Source organism: Bos javanicus, chromosome 6, assembly GCF_032452875.1.
Source record: "Bos javanicus breed banteng chromosome 6, ARS-OSU_banteng_1.0, whole genome shotgun sequence".
NCBI classification, from domain to species: domain Eukaryota; kingdom Metazoa; phylum Chordata; class Mammalia; order Artiodactyla; family Bovidae; genus Bos; species Bos javanicus.
In genome coordinates, this window is record NC_083873.1 from 83698918 (window position 1) to 83715345 (window position 16428).

The 16428-nt window shown below is 41.1% G+C and overlaps 1 protein-coding gene across 1 annotated transcript in view; it reads right to left on the reverse strand.

Annotated features, from left to right (window-relative positions):
• UBA6 (ubiquitin like modifier activating enzyme 6) overlaps positions 1 to 8702 on the reverse strand; it is an 86195-nt gene extending 77493 nt beyond the window's left edge. The window contains exons 1-2 of the mRNA XM_061420314.1: positions 8560 to 8702; positions 3634 to 3696 (exon numbers count right to left, since the gene is read on the reverse strand). Coding sequence (XP_061276298.1) covers positions 3634 to 3696; positions 8560 to 8630 — 134 coding nt within the window. The 5' untranslated portion in view covers positions 8631 to 8702. The remainder of the gene's footprint in view (positions 1 to 3633; positions 3697 to 8559) is intronic.
• Between the last annotated feature and the right edge of the window lie 7726 nt (positions 8703 to 16428).

A 16428-nucleotide genomic window follows, 5' to 3' on the forward strand; every position in this document is an offset into this window, starting at 1 on the left:
TCCCATAGACGGCAGCCCACCAGGCTCCCCGTCCCTAGAATTCTTCAGGCAAGAACACTGGAGTGGGTTGCCATCTCCTTCTCCAATGCAGGAAAGTGAAAAGCGAAAGTGAAGTCGCCCAGTCACGTCCGACTCTTAGGGACCCCACGGACTACAGCCTACCAGGCTCCTCCGTCCATGGGATTTTCCAGGCAAGAGTACTGGAGTGGGGTGCCATTGCCTCATCACTAGCTTAGAGAAATAGCTAAAATCGTGGAAATGGACATGAACCAAAGAATAAACTGAGATAAAAATCCTAAAGTTGGAACCTGGCTTTACATAAGAGAAGTCTGAGAAATCTAGGAATACAAGCAAATTCAAGAAAACTGTTATCTCAAAAGCCAGAAGAACTTCCTCTAGTATTCCACTAGAATATGCACAGTATTGATACTACTATGATTGTACTAATCCAGAACCTAAGAATGCCCTGATGCTGCTCTTATATTCCTTCACCCCTTCTTCATATAGTGACCTCTCCATAGGAACCTATATACAAGAAACATTAAGAAAAAAAGAGAGAGACAGCAAAGTACAGCAAAGTAATAATTTTATCATTATCTGAATTAGTTTTAATTTCCTCCAATGGTGTCCCCTGGTGTGGGATGGTAAAGAATCTGCCTGCAATGTGGAAGACCTGGCCCTGGGTCAGGAAGATACCCTGAAGAAGGGAATGGCAACTCAGTCCAGTGTTCTTGCCTGGAGAACGTGGACAGAGGAGCCTGGCAGGCTACAGTCCATGGTATCAGAGAGTCGGAATGACTGAGTGAATAACACATATATAGATACCTCCAATGGAGCATCTTTTGGTAAAAGCAAAGTTAGAAAACCAAGTCTTGAGTACTAAATTGGGACTCATTCATTGTTTTTAGATAAATCACTGGATTAGCAGGCTCAGGCATATCTTTGGAGAAAAAGAAATGGGCAAATCTATAGAACTGGCCAAGTCTGCCTAACTTACCTGACAATGCACGGTAATAAAGATGCAAAACTAAATAGAGACGTGGCTCTGAATGCTGTCAGAAGTGCTCCTCCAGCCCCCCAAAAACCTTTAGATTCTGAGAATAATTGCAGGTTTAGTTGATCAGAAACTATGAGGTGATTTAAGACTGAGTAAAAAGAAAAAAGTGAAATATATTTAGCAAGACACTTTGTTAAAGTAGATATTGAAAATGCCCTAAAAATATTTTCTACTTAAATATATATATTGGATTGGGCAAAAGGTTCCTTCTATTTTTAAGTACAAATAAAAGATATACTTTTCATTTTCACGTAAAGACTGAGGAACTTTATTGAACAATGTATTCACCGTTTTGTTCCACTACCTTCTGCCATTTTTCAGGCAACTTCATAATTCTATGTTCCCAAAACTTTTTATCTTTTTGAGCAAAGAACTGTTCCAGGTGTCTTTTACAGTCTCCAGGGAACAGTACTTGTTGGAGATGTTTCATTTTCCAGAAGGACCTTATAATAGAGGACTCCCTTCTAACCCCAGGGCTTCCCTGGTGGCTCAGACAGTGAAGAATCTGCCCGTAATGCAGGAGACCCAGGTTTGATCCCTGTGTTGGGAAGATCCCCTGGAGAAGGGCATGGCTACACACCCCAGTATTCTTGCCTGGGAAATCCCTGGGAAATCCCATGGACAGAGGAGCCTGGTGGGCTACAGTCCATGGGGTCACAGAATCAGACACAACTGAGTGACTAGCACTTTCACTTTCCAACACTATCACATACACATCACCTTCTCTGGATGAAGAATGGCCTTTGGTGTGGTTGGTGGTAGTTCATTTTGCTTGCCCCATAATCTCTTTCATTCCACATTACTGTACAGTATCTACTTTTCACCACTCATCACAATTTGTTTTAAAAATAGAAAGTTTTCATTACAGATTTGCATGCAGAAACGTAATCAAGAAGGTTTTTTTTTCCCCCCTTAACTTACGTGGAACGCAAACATCAATGCAATTAACATAACCAAGCTGGTACAAATGATTTTTAACACTTGATTTGGATATTTTGAGTATGTCACCTATCTCCTGTGTGATAGAATGTTGATTGTTCTCAATTAATGTCTTGATTTGACTGCTTTCAACTTCATCTGGTCTACCAGACTGTGGAACATCATCCAACAAGAAATCTCCAGCACGAAGCTTCGCAAATCACTTGTGACATGTTCAATCAGTCACAGCACCTTCTGCATACACTGTACCAAATCTTTTTTTTTTTTTTGCATTTCAGTTGCATTTTTACCTTTCTTGAACTAATACAGCATAATACACCAAAAATGCTTTCTTTCTTCCATCTTCAATAATACTGAAATGACCATATAAAAATCTACCAATTTTAATAAGTTTTTTCAAAACACACACTGACACAACAGCTGTCATAATACCACCTAATAAAACTGTTTTGAATGAACTAAAAGACAACTAAGCACTACTAGAGCCTCCTTACAAAAAAAAAAGAACAAACCTTTTGGCCAACCCAATAGAATTATAGCTAGGAGATCATATGGTAAAACAGTTTTCACATAAGCAAAATCAAGTTAGTCTTTTTCTTCCAAGGGTCTAGGACAAAACAGAACTTGAAATCAACATATCAGCTCCTCCTAAGCTGCTTAAAACTGACTCTGCATCCCACATAAAATAATATAAAAAGAAATCCAAAATACATAAAAAGCCTATTGTTCCAAATTCTACCTACATAAAATCTTTTTTTTCATGATTACATATACAGAAAAATCTAAAAACTTTTAAATGGTGATTATACTATCTTCCATGCAAACATCTCAAAGTATTTAAGAAATTTACTAGAAATGACAGCAATTTATGTGTTTTTAAGTGAAGTGAAGTTGCTCAGTCATGTCGTTTACAACTCTTTGCAACCCCATGGACTGTAGCCTAGCAGGCTCCACCATCCATGGAATTTTCCAGGCAAGAGTACTGGAGTAGGTTGCCATTTCCTTCTTCAGGGGATCTTCCTGACTCAGGGATCTAACCCAGGTCTCCCACATTACAGGCAGACGCTTAACCGTCTGAGCCACCAGGGAAGCCTTATGTGTTTTTAAGTTCTCTTTAATTTTGAAAAAAGTATCCTGATTTCATGAAAAAAATATGGTAAAAAAAAGTCCCACTAAATTCCATTCGAACCACCGCTCTTCAATCACTTCTCCACTGTCTATGCAGTGCAAACATGGATTGTTGTTAATGAGCTTACACTGAAGTAAACATATTCTCTAGATGCTGCTGTATCACTAACTAAAGTGAAATGAATTGTCTTTCATGAGACTCACTCCTGCAATATCAGGAAATTAAATATGTACTCCTGTCCAGAAATAAGAGGTATATTTGGTAGTGGATAGCAAAATCATTCTTAGTCACACCAATTAAACCTAAAGCAACCAAGATTTAAATATTATTCAAGCTTTCAGACTCTAGTAAAAGAAAGAAAGAAACTGTAATTTTTACTTGAGCAGAACTCTTAAAACACATTTTACAAAATTCTGCAAAGGCCTAATGGTGTCTTCGAACAGACATCTATACTCCATTACGGGAGAAGAACTATTGGAAAAAACATTTGCTTCCATAAGGTTCTTACCTGTATAATGCATCATCAATCTCCACAGATTCTGTTGGCATGATGGAGAAATTTGTATTTGCACTGAAAAAAGAAAACAAAAGAGCAAGTATAGCTATTTAATATTCATATTTTGTAATGTAAAATATGTGAAATCAGATTCACCAGGTACTAAAAGAGATCTTACAAACCAGACATATATTTTATTATTTACCAGTTTATTTCAATTGTAAAAATAGGTCAATATTAAATTCATTCATTGCTTGCTGTGTGTGTAAATTAGAGCCCATAGTTGTTTTATTCTCAGGTGTTATCATTGCTGTAATTGCTATAAATATCATTGCTATAATATATATTCTGATGGATTTATATTTTAGCAATACTGAGTGGCCCATAAACCTTCTATAATATACATACCCAGAATTTAACATATAATTATGATATCTAGGGCTTCCCTGGTAGCTCAGCTGATAAAGAATCTACCTGCAATGCAGGAGACCCCAGCTTGATTCCTGGGTCAGGAACATCCCCTGGGGACGGGATGGGCTACCCACTCCAGTATTCTTGGGCTTCTCTGGTGGCTCAGATGGTAAAGAATCCTCCGGCAATGAGGGAGACCTGGGTTCGATCCCTGGTTGGGAAGACACCCTGGAGAAGGGAACAGCCACCCATTCCAGCAGTCAAATAAGACAAAATAATAATAGTTTAGCCATAAGACAAAGTCAAGGACTTTAGTTGTCTTGCAGATGCTAACATCCCTACCAAGCGGAAGAAGTTAACTGACCAGCAGCAGGTAGACCTCAGATTAGTTGGAACCAGAAGGGTGATGACCAAGGTTCCAAAAACATTACCCTGTTATCTCACCATCAAGCAATCAGAGAACTGAGCATGGATCACATACCCTATGACCCTCTCCCTCAGACTGTCTTTAAAAACCCTTCCCTGAAAGCCAATGGGGCAGTTTTTGTCTTTGGAGCATGAGCTGCCAGTTTTCTTTGCTAAATCCTGCAATAAACTGTACTTTCTTCACTACAACCTGGTGTCAGTAGATTGGCTTTGCTGCACATTCAGTGAGTGGACCCAAGTTTGGTAACACAATAACTAAATGGTCTCGTTCTGCTCAGGTGGCTCACTGCTGTATTTTTTTCAAATCACATATCCTTAACTATTTATTATCTGCCTTCCCCTATAGAAAGGGGAAGGCAGATGTGCTCCATTAGGAATTTACTACCATATTTCAAATCTCTAAAACAGTACCTGGCATTTAATAACAAGAACAAACATTGTGTCACACAGTTTTAAGTGTTTACCTCAAACTACCGCACAATTGCACTCATCTCACACGCTAGTAAAGTAATGCTCAAAATTCTACAAGCCAGGCTTCAGCAATATGTGGACCGTGAACTTCCAGATGTTCAAGCCGGTTTTAGAAAAGGCAGAGGAACCAGAGATAAAATTGCTAACATCTGCTGGATCATCGAAAAAGCAAGAGAGTTCTAGAAAACATCTATTTCTGCTTTATTGACTATGCCAAAGCCTTTGACTGTGTGGACAATAAACTGTGGAAAATTCTCAAAGAGATGGGAATACCAGATCACCTGACCTGCCTCTTGAGAAACCTATATGCAGGTCAGGAAGCAACAGTTAGAACTGGACATGCAACAACAGACTGGTTCCAAATAGGAAAAGGAGTACGTCAAGGCTGTATATTGTCACCCTGCTTATTTAACTTCTATGCAGAGTACATCATGAGAAATGCTGGGCTGGAAGAAGCACAAGCTGGAATCAAGATTGCCAGGAGAAATATCAATAACCTCAGATATGCAGATGACTCCACCCTTATGGCAAAGTGAAGAGGAACTAAAAAGCCTCTTGATGAAAGTGAAAGAGGAGAGTGAAAAAGTTGGCTTAAAGCTCAACATTCAGAAAACGAAGATCATGAAATCCGGTCCCATCACTTTATGGGAAATAGATGGGGAAACAGTGCAAACAGTGTCAGACTTTATTTTGGGGGCTCCAAAATCACTGCAGATGGTGTCTGCAGCCATGAAATTAAAAGACGCTTCCTCCTTGGAAGTTATGACCAACCTAGACAGCATATTCAAAAGCAGAGACATTACTTTGCCAACAAAGGTCTGTCTAGTCAAGGCTACGGTTTTTCCAGTGGTCATATATGGATGTGAGAGTTGGACTGTGAAGAAAGCTGAGCACTGAAGAATTGATGCTTTTGAACTGTGGTGTTGGAGAAGACTCTTGAGAGTCCCTTGGACTGCAAGATCCAACCAGTCCATTCTAAAGGAGATTAGCCCTGGGTGTTCTTTGGAAGGAATGATGCTAAAGCTGAAACTCCAGTACTTTGGCCACCTCATGCGAAGAGTTGACTCATTGGAAAAGACTCGGATGCTGGGAGGGATTGGGGGCAGGAGGAGAAGGGAATGACAGAGGATGAGATGGCTAGATGGCATCACCGACTCAATGGACGTGAGTTTGAGTGAACTCCGGGAGATGGTGATGGACAGGGAGGCCTGGTGTGCTGTGATGCACGGGGTCGCAGAGTCAGACACGACTGAGCAACTGAACTGAACTGAACTCAGTTAACCCTTTCAACAACTTTAGGAGATAGACACTATTACTATATCCATTGAACAGAGGAAAAAACCTGAGATTGACAGAGATTAACCTAAATAACCTGCCCAAGGTCACGGAGCAGGTAAATGGCAAGCCCTGCAACTAATCAGTCTAGCTTCCTACAACCACACTATATTGTCTACTACCTCTCACAGTGGGGGATTCCAAGGTGGCTCAGTGGTAAAGAATCCACCTGCCAATTAAGGAGACACAGGTTCCATCCCTGGGTCTGGAAGATCTCCCGGAGTAGGAAATGGCAACCCACTACAGTATTCTTGCCTGGACATTTCCACGGACTGGCAGGCTACAGTCCATGGGTTCAGGTGGAGACGACTGAACACACACACACACACACACACACACACACACACACACACACACCTCTCACAGAAGGCATGAAGAAGCACTAAAAAAATCTGTTAAATGAATTTTAAAAATTAAAAAACTGTGATGTTGGAAAAGTCTTTTGGGGAGTCTCTTGGATTGCAAAGAGATCAAACCAGTCAATCCAAAGGAAATCAACCCTGAATATTCATTGGAAGGACTGATGCTGAAGCTAAAGCTCCAATACTTTGGCCACCTGATGTGAAGAGCCAACTCATTAGAAAAGACCCTGATGCTGGGAAAGATTGAAGGCAGGAGTAAAAGGGGACGACAGAGGATGAGATGGTTGGATGGCATCACCGACTCAATGCTCATTAGTTTGAGCAAGCTCCAGGAGCTGGTGATGGATAGGAAAGCCTGGCATGCTGCAGTCCATGGGGTCGCAAAGAGTCGGACATGACTGAGCAACTGAACTGAACTGAACCATACTGGTGTGACAAGATCAGAGTGATATATCAATTACTGCAGCTCATTTCAATTTTTTCACAGTGTGGCACAGAAAGAAAAATGATAATTGGGAAACACAGATGGTTCATGGGCAGAGGGAACCACCAGGACAATTTGAGCCTGAGCTAAAATCAATACCATCTTGGCAAAAGTGTAATTCATTCTAAGTTTTGGGAAGCTCTATATATCAGTTTCAGGATTCTAAAAACAACGTGATAACACAAAATTCAATTTCAGGATCCAATTTTATAGGCCTGGTATATTGATATATAGGCAAAGAATTTGAAAACATATGGTCGAAAATGTTATTATTTCTCTTATCATTGTGATATCACCTTCCAGCTAACTAATAAAAACACATACACAATATTCCCTGGCACTCCAACAAAATACAAAACTCAAGAAAAAGTCTTCTTACAACTTTCTTACTGTTAGTACACTTTCTCTAGCTGTCTTCCTTGCATGGTGAGCAACAGTCTAAGATGGTAAAGCTCTTAAGAAAAAATCAGAAAAGCTACATTCTAACCAGTTCTGTCTCTTAGTGATTATGACTGACATCACTTTTCAGAAAGTGCTGCCTTACTGGAATCTTTCAAATATTCTTCTTCTGATAAGGTCTTAAATGGCAAACGAAAATGCTTTAAATAAGAGGAGGTTTTATTTGTATTACATAATATCCCCCACGTAAGTCTGGCAGTGCTGGCAATGGCAGGCAATACCATGGTATCAAAGCATCCTTTCGGTCTAAGGCTGGTGAAAAAGCCATAGGCTTGTGAATATTCATATTAGCTCAAAATCAAATATCCACCACTTCTGTCTTCGGCACATCATATTCTGGTAGTGGGCAGAATGTAACTATCCGCTTTATTAATTATGAAATGACAAATAGGAACTACATAAACGTTTCCACTCTATTTCTGCAGGAACACCAACTGCGAAATAAGAATGGGTAACTCGTGGTTTTCTTCCCTGCGTTTTTCTTTCTTTTTTCTCTCTTGTTTTAAAGGGCAATCAACAGGCCTCAGGGTGTTCTGACTACTACTGATTCATTATTACCGAGTTCCCTCTGGTAACAGTTTTCAAAGGAGAATCTCAGCGGAGGATCGTGCACCATGGAGCTCGGCTTTCACTTTATCGAAAGGAAGGAAGGTGTACGGCACCGGGGCAGGGAAGCTCGCACCGAAAGCCCCTCCCTCCCTCCTACGTCCGGTGACTGGAAGGAAGAAGGATGGCAGACCCCAACCAGAACTGAGAAAGCGATGAAAGGGGTAACGAGTGGATTTCCTCCTCAGCAAAGCCGGGAGTCGCAGAGGCCGGAGCCCGCGCCGCCACACCTACCCCGCGCGCTACCCTCGCCGCCCAAGGCCGGCTCTGCCCTGCCCCGCGGCCTCTCGCGCGCTCCCTGCCCGTCCGAGTGGGAGATGCAGAAAGTCGGACCCCGGGTTCTGCCCGCCACGCCTCACTTCGCGCCCACATTCGTTCTCTCACCGGCTGGTTCTCCAGGAGGAGCAAGATGCCTCTTCCCCGGGACGTGCTGCCACCGGCAGGGATCCCTCCATCGCCTCCAGAGACGCAGCCTCAGCGGACCACTGGGAGGCAGGGAAGAGGGCGGGACGCGAGGTCAAGGGGCGGGCAATGACGTCACAGGAGGGGGCCGGCCTGAGAAGCAGCCAGGCGGCGCCTTCCCGTCAACCCTAGGGGCATCCTGGCTTCCGGTTTGGGTGTGGTCCGGGGGAGGGCTTTGCCGCAGGTAGTTGAAGCGCGCAGCTGGGTGGCTGTGTGTCTCTCTGTCTGTGTTGGGGGGCGGGGTGGTGGTGGGAACGGGGAGTGTGTGTGTGTGTGTGTGTGTGTCTGTCTGTCTGTCAGAGTCTTACCGTCTGACCCATCAGGGAAGCCTGAAGTGGCACTGTAGCGACTTGGTTCTGGCGGATTTAAGCTGAACCAAAACTCATCGCAAGCCAAGCACAGGATTTCAATGGCCAGCGAAGTCATGGAATTCCATAGCAAAATCCTTAAGAGTTTTCCGGCAAGAAGAAACGCTTCATTTTATTAAAAATAGAAAAAACCGAAAGGCTAGTAATAAGTAGTTCCGGATTTCCCGTCTGGAATTCCATTTTAAGACGTTATACGTGTAACATCTAATTTTGGACATGTATTACATGTCAAGCACTGTCACAAATTTGGTAGAATCATGTGATTTTCTTGAACGATGAATGGCATATGTCATCCAGGTGGCCTTTAGTTTGTGAGTGAGGGACAAATTTACAATCAATGTAAGTGACTTCCCAGATTAAGTACCAAAATACACGTCTAAGAACCTCTCAACTAATTTTTTTTTTTTTTGGAAGCTCCAGAGTGAAAGTAAACGGGGGATATGTCCACAAACTCCTTTTCTGAAGTTCTGGAAATAGAGACTGTTTCACATAACTTAGGTCATCTAGCCAAGAATGGGATATTTCAATTTTAATGAAAGATTTCAAAGAGCAAGTTTTTTTTTGTTTTGTTTGTTTGACAATCTATGATTTTAGAGAAAAGAGTTCTTTGTGAGTAAAAAAAGTAGCAGTTACTCGAAGTGGATTCTTTTGGTGATGCTTTACAGCATATTCTTGGGAGAAATAGTATTTTCTGTTAACTTTACAGCTGGCTTTATCTGTCTTTATGCCTGATGAATGGCAAAGCAGATGTTTACTTTTCTTAGTTCAGGCTCATGTTTCTTTCCTCTCAGGTTTCAGGAAAACTCTTCCAGCACTAGAAAGCTCCTTTCTTGCTTTAGTGTAGTACTGAAAAGTATGGTGGCTGATTTCTATAATTTCCGTCGTTTCAGTTGTCCCTGTGTTGCACATGTGTTTATAGGTATTATGTATGTTTGTATGTTTGAATACTAAAAAGCCTCTTGATGAAAGTGAAAGAGGAGAGTGAAAAAGTTGGCTTAAAGCTCAACATTCAGAAAATGAAGATTATGGCATCTGGTCCCATCACTTCATGGGAAATAGATGGGAAAACAGTGGAAACAGTGTCAGACTTTATTTTGGGGGGCTCCAAAATACTGCAGATGGTGATTGTAACCATGAAATTAAAAGACGCTTCCTCCTTGGAAAGAAAGTTATGATCAACCTAGATAGCATATTCAAAAGCAGAGACATTACTTTGCCAACAAAGGTCCGTCTAGTCAAGGCTATGGTTTTTCCAGTGGTCATGTATGGATGTGAGAGTTGGACTGTGAAGAAAGCTGAGCGCCAGAGAATTGCTGCTTTTGAACTGTGGTGTTGGAGAAGACTCTTGAGAGTCCCTTGGACTGCAAGGAGATCCAACCAGTCCATTCTGAAGGAGATCAGTCCTGAGTGTTCATTGGAAGGACTGATGCTGAAGCTGAAACTCCAATAGTTTGGCCCCCTCATGCAAAGAGTTGACTCATTGGAAAAGACTCTGATGCTGGGTGGGATTGGGGGCAAGAGAAGAAGGGGACAACAGAGGATGAGATGGCTGGATGGCATCACCGACTCGATGGATGTGAGTTTGAGTAAACTCCGGGAGTTGGTGATAGACAGGGAGACCTGGCGTGCTGCGATACATGGGGTCGCAAAGAGTCGGACCTGACTGAGTGACTGAACTGAACTGAACAGGGCATAAAACAATAGCTTTGTTTTAAAATCTTTATTTGGGGTAATTTTAGATTTACAGAAAACTTGCAAAGGTAAAACAATTTCTGTATATGCTTCACTCAGTTTCTTCTAATGATAACATCTTACATAACTGTGGTCCATTTGTCAAGGCTGAGAAATTAATATTGGTACAATACTATTCACTAGCTATATACTTTATTTGGATTCCACCAGTTTTTCACTAATGTCCTCTTTTTGGTATGTGTCCAATCCAGGATACGATATATTTAGAATTGCCCGGTCTTGATCATCATGTAAGTGTACATTTTAATGAATATCTTCTTGAAATTTTATGTGCAAATTGGATTTCTGAAATAGTTTATATCATAAATTATAAAGATAATAACATCTATATTGTGTTTTATAATTATAGAGGCTATTTACATGTATTTTCCACTTCATCGGAGAAGGCAATGGCAACCCACACCAGTACTCTTGCCTGGGAAAATCCCATGGATGGAGGAGCATGAAAGGCTGCAGTCCATGGGGTCGCTAGGAGTCTGACACGACTGAGTGACTTCACTTTCACTTTTCACTTTCATGCATTGGAGAAGGAAATGGCAACCCACTCCGGTGTTCTTACCTGGAGAATCCCAGGGACAGGGGACCCTGGTGGGCTGCCATCTCTGGGGCCGCATAGAGTTGGACACGACTGAACCGACTTAGCAGTAGCAGCAGTAGCAGTCCACTTCATACTCCTAAATTATTGACTGTTAGGTCAGAAATGATACTGAGCAGTCACCTAAATATACAACGCCATTGCTTTACAGAGGATGACTCAAAAAGATGAAGAGCTTAAATGTTTTGGATAAATTCACATCATTGTAGATTCAGAGCCATGACTAGTTTCATCCCTTGTTGTGTATTTCTCTAATATATTATACCCAGATGCCCCAAATTGGAACATCTGTTCTGTGACTGTCATAAAGACTAGGAAGTACTGAGTCCTGAGGTCAGGTGTTCATGACCATGGTTGGAAAGCAGCCAACCTTCTGAGTTTTGGAGCAGACTTCACTGTCCAAAGCTGCTGCAGTAACATTTGAACTGTCTTCAAGCTGGCCATTTGAAAGAACTCGAGAGAATTCTTTTGTGAAGGAAATAAGCCTTTCCAAAATGTGAATAATTATCCTCTTAAGTGGTCTATGGATTGAGATGTATGCTTATAATGCTTTCCTGAAATATTTTTTTAATTGCCCATACAACAGTACAAAGACAAATTACTGTAGATTAAAAATTGAAATAAAATTTTCCAAGACACTTTATTATTTCATTTATCGACTTATGCATCAGTGACTAGAGATCAGTTCAGTTGCTCAGTCACGTCTGACTCTTTGCAACCCCACGGACTGCAGCACGCTAGGCTTCCCTGTCCAACATCACCTCCAGGAGCTTACTCAAACTCGTCCATCAAGTTGGTGATGCCCTCCAACCATCTCATCCTCTGTCGTCCCCTTCACCTCCTGCCTTCAGTCTTTTCCAACATCAGGGTCTTTTCCAGTGAGTCAGCTCTTCCCATCAGGTGGCCAAAGTATTGGAGTTTCAGCTTCAGCATCAGTCCTTCCAATGGATATTCAGGACTGATTTCCTTAAGGATTGTCTGATTGGATCTCCCTACAGTCCAAGGGAGTCTCGAAAATCTTCTCCAATGCCACAGTTCAAAAGCATCAATTCTTCAGTGCCCAGCTTTCTTTATAGTCCACTTCTCACATCCTTACATGACTACTGGAAAAACTATAGCTTTGACTTTGTTGGCAAAGTAATGTCTGCTTTTTGATATGCTGTCTAGGTTGATCATAGCTTTTCTTCCAAGGAGCAAACGTCTTTTAATTTTATGGCTGCAGTCACCATCTGCAGTGTTTTTGGAGCCCCTCAAAATAAAGTCTGTCACTGTTTATATTGATTCCCTGTCTATTTGCCATGAAGTGATGGGACCGAATGCCATAATCTTAATTTTCTGATGTTGAGTTTTAAACCAGCTTTTTCAGTGACTAGAGATAAAATATAATAAATCATGCTCCTAAGTTTAACCTTCTTCTAATATTGGTGGAAAACAGATAACAAATCTGAAAATCCCTAAGGTGGGACTTTGTATTTTTGTGGCTTTCTAGGCAATATGCTGTAAATGCATTAGAATATGCCCTAATTTCACGGTAGAGACACTTCAACCCCTTTTTGAGGGAGGCTGTTCAGCACGCTATTCCAGAGATCCAAATTCAGCCACAGTCACTATTCAACATAGACACAAACTATTGAATTTTACCTCTTTGTCTTGACTGAAACAATATTCAGATCATGTCCCTTCCCATGGATGGCTTGTTTTCTAGTCTTTAGTTTGACAACCAGCACCTCTAGCTGGTCTGTATAGCCAAAGCTATGGTTTTTTCCAACAGCTTTTGTACAGATATGTGATGTTGCTCAGAAGACTGAGCACTGAAGAACTGATGCTTTTGAAATGAGGTTCTGGGGAAGACTCTTGAGAGTCCCTTGGACTGCAATGAGATCAAACCAGTCAATCCTAAATGAAATCAACCCAGAGTATTCATTGGAAGGACTGATGCTGAAGCTGAAGCTCCAATACTGTGGCAGACTCTTTGGAAAAGGCCCTGATGCTAGAAAAGATTGAGGGCAGGAGGGGAAAAGTGTGGCAGAGGATCAGGTGCTTAGATAGCATCACCAGCTCAATGAATCTGAATTTGAACAAAGGTCGGGAGATAGTGAAGGACAGAGGAGGCTGGCATGCTGCAGTCCATGAGGTTGTAAAGAGTCAGACAGTTGTAAAGAGACAGACTTAGTGATTGATCAACAACAACAAAACCTGTAGCCTGGAGGCATCAACCCTCAGCACAGCAGGATCTCCTGGCCTGCAGGTTAAAGCGGATTGTAGCATTTCTGCTTCTCTATGCTAGGTTGGAGGGCTGAGCATTTGCATTTCTAAAAAGTTCCCTGGTGAAATCTGTTCTGCTAGACCTAGGCCTTTGTTTTCAAAGTGCCTTGTGTTGCCCTCAGTCGCTTCCTCTATCTCATTCTGTGGGCTACCTCTGAACCTCTTTTCCGTACAGCTTTCCTTATTAAATTCTGGGCTGTACTTATCTTTGCATTAGTCTTTTAATTCTATTGCTTGGTTTATTTGCAGTCCCATTCCTCTTGGGTCTGATGTCATTTTGTACTCTGGATCCTACCTTTCCTTAGACATGCCTTATGTTTACCATTGCAAGGGTCACAGGGTTGGTTAACTCATAACAAGCACTAGTACAGAAAATGTTTGCAATTGGGCTTTTTTTTTTAAAGCAAAGGTAACTGGAATATATGTGGACAGAGGGAGTAGGTATGGAAACAGAGAAGAAGTTGGTTGGAAGTCTGTCATATAGATATGCATGGTATCATAAAATTTGAGGGAAGTGTTGATGGAGAATAGAATCCTGTTGAAATATGGTTAAAGCTTATTGCATATTGATTGCTTGTTATCAGGGTTTCAACACAAATGTAAATAGTTCCATTAGCTCATATAAAAGCACAATCATAATGCTATATAGTAGATGAAGACTTTAGTGACAGCTAAGAAAAACAGTTGGGTAAATGAACTGTGTTCCTATAATCAACTATCAGCAGAAATGTGAAATAGAAACTGGCTTTACAAACACTCAGCAGGAATCCAGGAAAGCCTGAACCTACACTTTGGTCAGCTAGCTCCTGAACCCTGTCCAACACTAGCTCATTGATTTCCTTTTCAGTGGTGTAATGCCTAGGGGCATAGGTATTTGCAACATCTTCTTTGCTCATGGTGTCATTCTAGAGAGACCTTCATCACTTACGATCCATTGTAGGTCTAGAAACACTAATGTGGGGACATACTTAAGAACACTAATCTCACTGAAGAAGGTATGGAAGGTGTCATCTCTCACAGTCCTCTTTTCACTGGGCTTTGGGTGGGAGGCTGGAATTTATATTCCAGCAAGTAGAGCTCCCAGGAGCTCTTTCTAATCTGTACAGTAACCTTCACTGTGCAGTTAGCGATGCTTTAATGCTAGATGATTTAATGCTTTAATGATAGAGATAGGAAGCAAAGGTGTGGAAATACATACTGAGTCTAGGTTATCATCTCCAATAAGACAGGAAGAGAGATATCTATCTTTAATAATTAGTGAAATTTGACGATTTTAGGATAAACATACTCTAAAGATTCTTTATTACCAATTAAGATAATATTAAATAGCAACAACAACAATGACAAATTACTCTCATGAATCCTCACCCCGCTGCTGGTAAGATTTCATATTTAGTTCCAAATGTTGGGCAATTCTGGATGAAGGGGATAGGCAAGAAATAGATTTGCCTACCACCAAGCTCCCCTTGATAGTGGAGGACAGAGGAGCCTGGCATGAGAGTGGGACAGGACTTAGCAACTGAACAACAGGTTCCCCTTGGCTGGATCCCAAAGCTACCCATGGTCATTCCACCACCACCTCATCTGATAAAGGAATGTGACAGAGGGGAAGTTAAAGTGAAAAGAGGTGGTCTTAACTCATTACAATTATAATATCTTATTTTTGTGATTCTATAAAAGCATATAACCATAGGAAGACTTCTTTTCCAGGGCTCATGAGGGGGATGAACGAGGAGATTTGAAGTAAAGTTTCATTAGTTTCCTAGGAAATCCACTTCAGGTTGCCACATTTTAAAATTATTAATTTACTTGACAATTACTCTCTTGATCTAAAATGATTGTTAGAATTTTAAAAACTCATGCGAATTTCTTACTCAATGGACTAGTTATGAGAGAAATTCAATAATTAGGTAGAAGCTACCTTCTATGCATCAGATGAAGATTCCAGCCACTAGAGTTTAGATATTTGGATTTTGTTTTTTTTCTCTGTTTCGTTTTTTAGTGTTTATTTTGTTTGTTTTTATTTTAACTGGAGGCTAATTACTGTACAATATTGTAGTGGTTTTTGCCATACATTGACATGAATCAGCCATGGGTGTACATGTGTTCCCTATCCTGAACCCCCCTCCCACTTCCCTCCCCACCCATCTCTCAGGGTCATCCCAGTGCACCAATCCTGAGCACCCTGTCCCCTGCATCAATCCTGAACTGGCAATCTAGTTCATATATATATTAATATACATGTATCAATGCTATCCTCTTAAACCATCCCACCCTCACCTTCTCCCACAGAGTTCAAAAGTCTGTTCTTTACATCTGTGTTTCTTTTGCTATCTATCTTTTTAAATTCCATATATATGCGTTAGTCTACTGTATTGGTGTTTTTCTTTCTGACTTACTTCCCTGTATAATAGGCTCCAGTTTCATCCTCCTCATTAGAACTGATTTAAATGCATTCTTTTTAATACCTGAGTAATATTCCATTATGTATATGTAACACAGCTTTCTTATCCATTCGTTTGCTGATGGACATCTAGGTTGCTTCCATGTCCTGGCTATTTTAAACAGTGCTATGATGAACACTGGGGTACACATGTCTTCAATTCTGGTTTCCTCAGTTTGTGTGCCCAGCAGTGGGATTGCTGGGTCGTATGGCAGTTCTATTTCCAGTTTTTTAAGGAATCTCCACACTGTTCACCATAGTGGTTGTACTAGTTTGCATTTGCACCAACAGTGTAAAAGGATTCCCTTTCCTCTGAACACTCTCCAGTGTTTATTGTTTGTAGACTTTTTGATAGCAGTCATTCTGAC